The sequence below is a fragment of the Echinops telfairi genome, unplaced genomic scaffold, assembly GCF_000313985.2.
Source record: "Echinops telfairi isolate 266 unplaced genomic scaffold, ASM31398v2 ScPeMD7_7459;HRSCAF=8497, whole genome shotgun sequence".
NCBI classification, from domain to species: domain Eukaryota; kingdom Metazoa; phylum Chordata; class Mammalia; order Afrosoricida; family Tenrecidae; genus Echinops; species Echinops telfairi.
Window position 1 is genome coordinate 8,598,159 of NW_022111359.1, and position 10,520 is coordinate 8,608,678.

At 44.5% G+C, this 10,520-nt stretch overlaps 1 protein-coding gene across 1 annotated transcript in view; it reads left to right on the plus strand.

Moving 5' to 3' along the window:
• Positions 1-10,520, plus strand: part of LOC101654456 (mucin-16) — a 245,683-nt gene that overhangs the window by 169,213 nt on the left and 65,950 nt on the right. The window contains exons 20-27 of the mRNA XM_045300070.1: positions 3,624-3,679; positions 4,204-4,376; positions 4,713-4,748; positions 4,971-5,036; positions 6,855-6,979; positions 7,231-7,298; positions 9,267-9,439; positions 9,723-9,758. Coding sequence (XP_045156005.1) covers positions 3,624-3,679; positions 4,204-4,376; positions 4,713-4,748; positions 4,971-5,036; positions 6,855-6,979; positions 7,231-7,298; positions 9,267-9,439; positions 9,723-9,758 — 733 coding nt within the window. The remainder of the gene's footprint in view (positions 1-3,623; positions 3,680-4,203; positions 4,377-4,712; positions 4,749-4,970; positions 5,037-6,854; positions 6,980-7,230; positions 7,299-9,266; positions 9,440-9,722; positions 9,759-10,520) is intronic.

Consider the following 10,520-nt stretch of genomic DNA (forward strand, 5'->3'; position numbering starts at 1 on the left):
GTTGCTTCTGAGCTAGATGGCTGCTTGTTTACCTTCAAGCCTTTAAGACCCTAGATGCTATACCTTTTGATAACTGGGCACCATCAGTTTTCTTCACCACATTTGCTTATTCACCTGCTTTGTCTTCAGCGGTTGTATCGGGAAGGTGAGCATCACAGAATGCCAATTTAATAGAAGAAAGTATTCCTGCTTTGAGGGAGTACTTGAGTGGAGGCCCAATGTCTTTCTGATACCGTAATACTAAACCTACAAATATATACACATAGATCTATTTCCTCATCCTCATATACAAATATATTTGCATATTTACATCTTTATCTAGACCTCGATAAATGCCCTTTGTCTTCCAGCTCTTTCTTCTATTTCTTTTGACTTTCCTCCTGTCCCCTATCATGCTCAGTCCCCACCAGGGTTTCAGCAATTCCTCTTGGTTACATTATCCTTGATCATGCCCTACCAGGCCTCCCACACCCCCCTCACTTGGTGTTTTTGGATCACTTGTTGTTCCCTTGTCCCTGGGTTTGTTAACACCATTACCTTTCCCCCCACTTCCCTCTCTCCCATGTCCCTCCGGAACAGTCGGTCCCATTGTTTTTGCCCCCAGATTGTTCATCCAGCCTATCTAATTTAGACTGACCTGTGGAGAGAATAACATGCACAAAAACAAGACAGAGCAAAACCAGGCAACAATATACAACAAAACAACAACAAACCAGTAACAAAAAAAACACAAGAAAGAAAAGCTTGTAGTTAATTCAAGGATTGTTTGTTGGCCTTTAGGAGTGTTTCTCAGTCGAGTCTGTCTTCCTCCTTTGGGCTTGCTTGTCTCTACAGCTATGCTGTTCTTTATAACTCAAAAGTGATTACATTTTAGCCACCCCTAGGACTTTATCTAGGCAACAAAGAAAATCTTAATCTCAAAAAAGGTTATACCTCAAGCATAGAAGTCAGAACTCCACCACCTATTTGGGTAGGGTGGGGTGGAGGGGACAATTCAATCCATAATGGGGCACAACGTTGTACTTGAACAATCAACCCCAAAAATGAGCTCCTCCTTAAATGGTGCACTCTAGGTTTCTCACTTGCCTCTCTCTGCCCCTAACCCAGAGGTTGCCCTGTATACTTCCCTCTCTAAGTCATCTTAAATCCAATTAGACACCCTGGCTTGCAAAACCTGAAAAAGTCATGCATGGCTTCCACTGCATTTAGAAAACTTGTGGTTGGTAGGTTCCAACTCACAGTGACCGAATGCACAGCAGAAGTAAACACTTCCCAGGCCTCTGGCAGTTTCATAACCATTGCTAGGATGTAAATCAACTGCATAAATCCATCTCTTTGATGAAAATATACACCAGCAGTGCCTTCTTAAAAGTCCAATGGCTATTCCCTTTGGATTCCCGGTGGTAGATCATCTACAAGGAAATATGACCTCAATGGAAAGATGTGAGAACCACACCATGTTTCAAAGAAAAAGACCTCCTACCTCAAGTCAATTTTGACTTGAGTTATACATCTTTAGAGAAGTAGATAACCTTCTCTTTCTCCTGCTGAGTGGCTGATAGGTTTGAACCACCAACCTTTTGGTTAGCAGTGCAACATATACCTAACAACACCACGAGTGCCTCTTATGTCCTAAAAAGGAAACACTCTTTCTTCTAACAGTCCCTCAAGGGTGTTTTTGAGGGTTTTATCTTATACAACTAATATATTCTCTGGTTTACCATGTATAAACTCATTTAGTTTATTGCAAGGTGATCATAGTAAGACACACAAGTAAGATTTCACAACAGTTGTTTAGGATCATAGAATTCAAGATAACTATTTTCATTGCAAGTTAATTGAAAAACTAGAGTTCAAATCTTTAGACTTAAGGTGTTTACTTTTAAGAAATGGTCTAAGCCCACATGGAAGAAGCACACCAGACTGTGTGATCACAAGGTGTCAAAGGGATCAGGTATCAGGCATCAAAGAACAAAATATCATATCATTGTGAATGATGGGGGTTGCAGATTGGGGACCTGAGACCCATCTGTAGGCAACTGGACATCCCCTTCAGAAGGGTCACAGGGAGGAGATGAGGTAGTCAGGGTGCAGGGGAGCAACAACGAAACATACAACTTTCCTCTAGTTCCTAAATACTTCCTCCCCGCCCCCCGCCTGCCATCCCCACTATCATGATCCCAATTCTACCTTACAAATCTGGCTAGACCAGAAGATGCACTCTGGTACAGATAGGAACTGGAAATACAGGGAATCAAGGACAGATGATCCCTTCAGGACCAATGCTGAGAATGGAGATACCAGGAGGGTGGAGGGAGAGTGGGGTGGAAAGGGAAAAATGATTACAAGGATCTACATATAGCCTCCTCCCTGGGGGGTGGACAACAGAACGTGGATGAAATGAGACGTCAGACAGTGTGAGAGATGAGAAAATAATAAAAATTTATAAATTATCAAGGATTCATGAGGGAGGGGAGAGCGGGGAGGGAGGGGGGAAATGAGGAGCTGATGCCAAGGGCTTAAGTGGAGAACAAATGTTTTGAGAATGATGAGTGTGACGAATGTACAAATGTGCTTTACACAATTGATGTATGTATGGATTGTGATAAGAGTTGTATGAGCTCCTAATAAAATGATATGTATCTTTAAAAAAAGAGTTGTATGAGGCCCCAGTAAAATGATTTTTAAAACGAGAAAAGAATTGGTCCAAGGAGGATGGTTTAGCCACTGCTTAAACTTGGTGAAGGTCTGATGTTTGCAATGGGGGAGGGAAGTGTCAATAGGCTCTCAGTCTTCAAAGAGGAAAGACCAGAGAAAGACCCCTTTGTTTTTTCTTCTCTCAGTGAGTGAGTAGAAATTCAGGGTTTATATGTGAAATTATCCCCTTGGCCTCACACAATAAGGGTCAGCATTTTGACAAAGACTAGTATATTACTCCAGAGTTAGAGATGAGCCAAAGGACACATCTTTTTGTCAAGGTTAGAAATTACAGTGATTGTTCATATTAATGGCTTAAAGATACTTTACAAAAGTTAAGTATGTTATGTCTTCTATTTTTAATTATTATTTATTTTGCTGTCATTTTAAAAAATATATGTAACAAAGCATACCCATATTGAATAGTTTCTACATGTATAATTTAATGATATTAATTAAGATGTAGAACACTAACCCAAGTTATTAACACCAGAGGCAACATCTTCAGAAACACAATGGCATTGCACCATTATTGGGGGTCTATAAGTCGGGCTGCTAACCACAAGGTCAGCAGTTTAAAACCACAAGTCACTCCAGGGGAGAAAGATGAGGTATTATACTCCTGTGAAGATTCACAGTCTTAGAAACCCACCAGGGCAGTCCTCCTTTGTCCAATAAGATTGTTATGAGTTGAAATCTACCCCGTAACAGTGAGGTAAGATGAGCTAGAAACATGTGAGCTCAAAGTCATGACCACCATAAGAATGTGCAGGGATGATGTTAATTCTCTCTGGTAGTATTCTTTGGCAGCAACAAACTGCCAACTTTCCAGGCCATTCCTTCAAGCCTAGGGAACGGCTAACTTAGGGAAATGATAACGCAAGTGGCAGGTGAGCGGCCTCTGCTCTATAACTCGTGTTCTGCAGTTAAAGGTCAGCTCAGTTTTTGGAGATCTGAGGAGTCCCTTTTTAGACCTGAGTAAGTGGGTTGCATGCCACTCCAATCCTCCCTTAACTGGCTGCTCACAGCAGATTCCATTATGGTGTTTAATACATTATACAAGGTCACATCATGGGAGATCACTACCAAACCATTGAGAATTCTGGCCCAGCCAAGTTGACATAAAACTTATCACAAGGAGCAACTATAATGTACCTCATGCCAAAGAAGGACATTGTCTATCAATCAACTCTGAATCCCATAACATTCCAACCAAGTGGTTACAGCATTATTCACACTGTGTAGATGTTATAACTAGATGTCAAAGAAGTTTTGTGAGTTACTCTCTTATGACAGAGCTCTGACTTGAACTGATGATGGTTGGCTGTCTCTAAAGCATCCACTGTGTTCTTCTATAACTCAGAATTACCTCTCTTCTTGTGCGTGCCACATGTCCGGGACTGAAGGGCTGGTTAGCAGACTTCCACACACAAGCGGATTCAGAAAGAATGATCTGCCAGGGTGCCTTTCTGGCCTGTTTACATCCCTATATCTTTCCCTCCCTAGATCTCAGAAAGATGGAGAAGCCACAGGAGTAGACATCATCTGCACCCACCATCCTGACCCTACAGGTTTTGGATTGAACAGAGAACAGCTCTACTGGGAGCTGAGCCATCAGACCCATGGCATCACCCAGCTGGGTCCCTACAACCTGGATAAGAACAGCCTCTATGTCAATGGTGAGTAGTGGTGGGAACAAGAGTCTCCTCATGTCCCCACTCAACCCCCAGGTGAATCCTGCCACTGAGCTCAGGCCAGAGTATGCATTCCTGTCTGCTTCTAGATTTCTCTCATCTTACTCTTTTCTTTGTAAGCATCTGCTTTCCCACCAAGGGCTAAATCACTCAGCGATGAATGGGCAGTCAGATAAAGGTTGTAGGAGGCATCGCACAGAGGGGACATGACCTCCTGTGCCTTCCTGATGTCATCTGTTTTCTCTTGATTATCCAGCCTTTCCATTCATCCCTACACCTTCTCAAACACCCAACCTCACTCTTACCTTACTTACTCTGCAGGTTACACCAGTACAGTCTTGACTCCCATACCCACTGGTAAGTGTTCAAACCCCAGAAGACTATGTCCCATTGCCTTAGTTGGGGGGTAGTTGGTTCCGCTTCCCCAAATGCAGGACCATGGGGTTGAAGGAAGCCATAGGACCCTGGCCACCCCTCCCCCTACCTCTGTCTTTCGGGACTCAGGTTGGTCATCAGACTTGTTTCTGTCACCTCCAAGACGCTGGAGCTGCACTATTCCCATTTATGTTTCCTCCTCAGTTGCTTCAACTGTCACACTCTTTCCGGGAACCTCAGCCACACCAATCCCCTCCTCCAGCTCCACAGGTAGGCATGTGCTCGTCACATCTTGTACACAGGCAGGTAAGGCAAGAGACATGGGGGAGCATAAGTCCTTGAGACAACTCCCTTGCCAAGGGGCAGCCCAATTCCAGGCCTGAGTTTGGAGAGCCCTGTGAATCCAGGTTTACACATTCAAACTACAGCAGTAACTCTTTTGTTTTCTGTTGTATCAATTAGCTTTCATTATATAACCACCACCCCCAAACCTAAAAACCGAAAGGAAAAAAAAAACCTTTGCTGTCATTGGGTCAATTCCAATGCATAATGACCCTGTTGGACAAGGTAGAACTGTACCTGTGGGTTTCCAAGACTTTAATTCTTTATGGTAATAGAAAGCCTCATTATTTCTGCCATGAGGCTGCTAGTGGTTTTGAACTTGTGATTAGGAGCCCAAACCCACTATACTACCAGTGCTCCTACCACCCCCAAATATAGTGGATTAAAAATACTGTGCACTAGTATACAGCAAATGGTTTGATTGCACTGGGCAGTTACTCTCCCCTCCACTAAGGTTCCCCATGTACATCAACCAGGTGTCCCAGCTTCAGAGATATCTCTTTGGCTATTTACTGCTTGTGTTTCTTCCGTTTCTCTTCGTATGCCCTGTCATCATCCAACAGGTGGGCTTGAACTCGGTCCTATGGTGGTCATTTGAGTTTGTAGTGTCAGGAAGGAGGACTACAACAGCAAAGGTTTTTCAGCCCGATCGGGTCTTATTTCTCATAATCCATTGACAAAATCAAGTCTCTCCCAGATTCATGTGGTAGAGATTTAGACTCCCTCATCTTGATGAAAATGGCCACCATATCATATTGCAAGGGCGTTTATGCTGGGAGGGTTTGTGGCCATTTTGACAATCTACCTAGGTGTCCCTGGTGGTGAAGCCTTTAAAAACTGCAGGATGTTAGTGATACCAGAACTAGTAGTTCATTCCAGAACAGGGTTCAACGCTTCATCCTCCCTTCGGATCGAAAGGAAATAAAACCCAGTTTCCACGAAGTCAACTCCAACTCCGGGCAACCCCATGGCTGTAAGAATAGGCCTGCACTTCACAGGGTTTTCAGTGATGGACTTTTCTGTCACAGATTACCAGGACTTTCTTTGGATTCACCTAAGGTGGATTTGAACCTCCAACCTTTCAGTTAATGGCCAATCGTGTTCACTCTTTCCACCACCTGGGGATAGAAAGTAAATCATCCGGGGAAATCCAAGACTAATTCTCAAGGGACATAGTTGAAGGGGATCAGCAGAGGAAGCAGAGATAAACCTTAATGACACCATGGAAAGAAGTAGTAGGACGTACTTCCAGGGACTGTTGTGAGGCTTCAAGGAGATACTGTTCATCATGGAGTAGCATTGAGTAAGCTTTTGCCAAACATCAGCTCTTCTGGTTGCTGCTGTTTTTACGGTTATGATCATTATAATTACCATCACTAACCCAAAGTCAACAAATCCACTGGCATCGGGTTTGTTCCAGTTCATCATATCCCAGCATTAGGTTTCTGAGGCTGTAAATCTATCTTTATTGGAGCAGACTCATCTTTTTCCCATGGAGTAGCTGGTGGGTTTGAACTGCTTATCTAGAAGTTAGCAGACCCATGCTAATCCACACCATCATCAGGGTTCTTTATTACTATAACTAGAATCTTTACAAAGAGCATTTCCTATTCTGGGAAGAGACATCCTGACCCCTTATGCCAGAGGTAAACACACAAACCATCACTGATATGGATGGAGATTCTCAGACCGCCTTTCCACAAGATCTAATTCAGGCCTAGCTTCTTCTCTCCCTCCACCATGTAGCCCGGGGTCCTGTTCTGGTGCCTTTTACCCTCAACTTCACCATCACCAACCTGCAATACACAGAGGACATGGGTCTTCTGGGCTCCTTGAAGTTCAACACAACAGAGAAGGTTCTGCAGCACCTGGTGAGATACTTGCCCAACTGACAGAGTCCCTCCATTGATTCCCACCCACCTTTCTCCTGCACCCAACAAGTCAAGGGTTGTCCATTGATGTCTGCCCATTCACTTCACTCCACCCGCTAGCACATGGCTGCCCTGCTCACCTCAACCTTGCACTGATACAAGGTTGATCCACAGATAACTGCCCAGTCCAATTCCTCTTATACCTTCCCTATCTGCCTGACCTCCTCTTCATGCCCTCTTCTCTTCTTCAGCTCATGACCTTGTTAAAGAACACCAGTATTGGCTCTCTTTACTCCGGCTGCAGACTGAAGTCCCTCAGGTAAGACCTCCAGAGAAGGTAGCCTTGTGAGCATGATGAGGTTGCTACACATAGGCTCCCAGAAATGAGCCCTCCTGCCTTAACCATACCCAGGTGCCAGACTGGGATAATTTCCCTTGGGGCTCCTGATGCCCAGGCTCTGCTCTGGGTCTTCCTTTCTCAAGGTACCTCAAATCTCCTATGTTGTGAGTATAGTGGGAACAGAAAGAAAAAGGTAGCAACTCAAAAGTTTGTGTCAAACCTATTCCCAAAGGTCTCATCATGATCGAATCACTCAATGTCCAGTGGAGTCAGTCAGCATGGTGTTCAGCCTATCATGCCTCCACCCCCACACCGCATCAAAACACTCCTGGAGGTTAACTCACAGAAGGTTAATGCTCACTGTGGGTCCGGCATTGTGATAAACCAGGATTTCTCTGCCATCTCAGCATTACAGGTTGTCCTGAACTTAATGATGTGGTTCAGTTCCCTTTCAATAACTGTTGTAATTCATTTTTACCAAAGTGGAACACCTCTGGTTCCTTGTCTGCTGTTAGATTGTTTGTTTTTGTATACAATTTTCATTATTATTGATTTCCTTATCAGTCTCCTTATAAGTCTTTTTTTCCCCTTTGTGGGCTGGAAATATGGCACTTAAATTTGCAGATATTTCTTAATACATACACACGTGTTTATATACCTAAAAATGCACAGATCATAAAAAGGACCATTGTAAGTGTGGTTATTTGTTACTTAAATATGTTGTAAGCTGGAGATTTCCTCCGTTGACATTCTGAGCCAGTAATTCTTTATTGTGGAGGCTGTCCTGGACATTTTAGGACATTTATCATCATCCTTACCCTCAACCCACTCAGTACCAGTAGCAGCTCCCCAGTTGCAACAATCAAAATGATCTCCTGATGTTGCTATTCATCTCCTCTCACTGTCATGGAGCCAATTCTGACTCAGAGTGACCTCATAGGACAGGGTAGAACTACTATAACTCCTTACAGGAGTTGAAAACTTCATCTTTCTCCATGGAGCAGCTGGTGGTTATGAACCATTGACCTTGCAGTTAGCAGCCTCACATGGAACACACTATTCCATCTGGGGGATTCTACATGCCTCCCAAGGGTGCAAAAATCCATCCATGTTGAGACTCACTGAGCGCAATGTTTTCCTTAAACCAGCACCTGAAATTTTTACCCAAAAGATTACTATTATTAATATTTATGTGACCTTCAGCCTGCCACTTCGCCCCAACTAGCAACCCTAATTTAGGATGGCTGAGGCTGTAAATCTTTATGGGAGCAGACAACCTCATACCCTACCCCCACCCCAGAGTGGCTGGTGCATTTTATCTGTTGGCTTGGCAGTTAGCAGTTCAAAGCTTACCCAACATTTAGGAGGACTAAATGAGGCAATTAATAGAAAGTGCTTGACACATAGCATGGCATGCAGTAAGTGTTTACCAAATAATCAGCCATAGGGATTGCTGCCCTGCCTGATACAGTAGTGTCAGCAGAGGTGGACCTCAGGAGACGCTGGACCCAGAATACATGTGTATTCTGGCACCCTGTCCAATGCAAAGAATCCAACAGTTCTGGTCCCTTTCTGATCACTAATCCAATTCCCTCTCCCATGTCTTCTGAGCAAGGAGGAGAGTTCATTTGGCTGTTAAATCTGTCCCCAGAGATTCTCTTTCCACAAAGTTACCTTCTATACTTGCTTTCATCCCATATCCCAGCTCTTCCCTCTCTCATCCATGAGCTTGCCTGTCTCTGTGCCATGGATATGCAGGTTTCAGGCTTTCAGTTTAATAAAAAAGCCTCACTCAGTCCCAGGCTCGTCTGAAATAGTTGCCCTCATAGAATCTAAGCCTGGTTTCTCACCCCTATACCAGGGTTTTCACTTCCTCTGATCCTTTTCGGTCCTGCCACCCAAATCTTAGAACCCCTCATCGAAGGTTATCTCTTCATTTTCCCTCAGTCCTGAAAAGAATGGGGCAGCCACTGGAGTGGATGCCATCTGTACCCACCGCCTTGACCCTGAGAGCCCTAGCCTGGACAGAGAGAGGCTTTACTGGGAGCTGCACAATCTGACCAAAGGTGTTACACAGCTGGGCTCCTACATTCTGGACAACAACAGTCTTTATGTCAATGGTGAGAATCCAGGCTGCGGTGAGCAGCTCCTCTCTCATGATGGTCCTGCTGGGGTAGGTCTCTGCCCCAAGCATAGGCTTCTATCCAGGTGTCCCCCACTGGAGGGCTTTGAGCAAGGTTTCTATCTCTTCTGTGTGGATAGAGACTGTTTGGCCTTTCCTACCAGGTAGGGGCTCTGTTGACCTTGTAAGGAATCACAGATGTGATGATCCAGCCACCATTTATCCTGCGACCAAGATGCCTAGTCCTTGAATGTCTTTCTCTTCTCCTTCAACATCTACAGGTTACACCCACCGGACCTCAGCCACCACCTCTCACCGTGAGTATTACAGACTCCAATAGTCCGGTGTGCCCGAGACAACCTGGCACCTCCTTACCAATAGGAGCTGCTGGATCTGTCAACCTCTCCTCTCACTACCTACCACCAGGAAGGGAAATGATCCAGGGGAGAAGCATAGACTTTAGACTGAATTGACCTTCCTCTTTTGGTCAATGCCCTGTTGTTGGAATATGATTCATAGTGAGACCTTTCCATTTTCATAACTAATACCCTACCCTTACCACCAATGGCCATTTCCTTAGAGCTGACTCACCTTGAGTTTCAACCCCAGTGCTTTTCTTCCTCAGCATCTGTGACCTCCACAGCCTTCCCTGCATCCTCTCTGGAGTCTACCTTCACCACCACGCCCACAGGGAGGAAAGGCCTCAGGCTCTTATGAATGAAAAAAACTTCTCCAATCATTTCTTCCTTCACTGTTCACTCACTCTCCTGGAGGGAGCTTACCCACTTACATATATTCTATCAACTCTCTAGTCTCTGGGTGTTCAGCCAAACTCACATCTTATAGCAGCTTTGGGTACCTTGTCCACCCACCTCCTGAGATACCATGAGGACACATCAGACATGTCTCCAAGATTCATCCCGTGTCACATATTCTGACACCAACCATTCTCCCACCCTACTCTACATCTACGCTGAGTTTGATTCAATGCAATAGTCACACACGACTCACAGAAAATCCTTGCAATTAAGGGGGTTTATTGGGGACGTCAATAATTCACTACAAGTCTGGATCAGCAA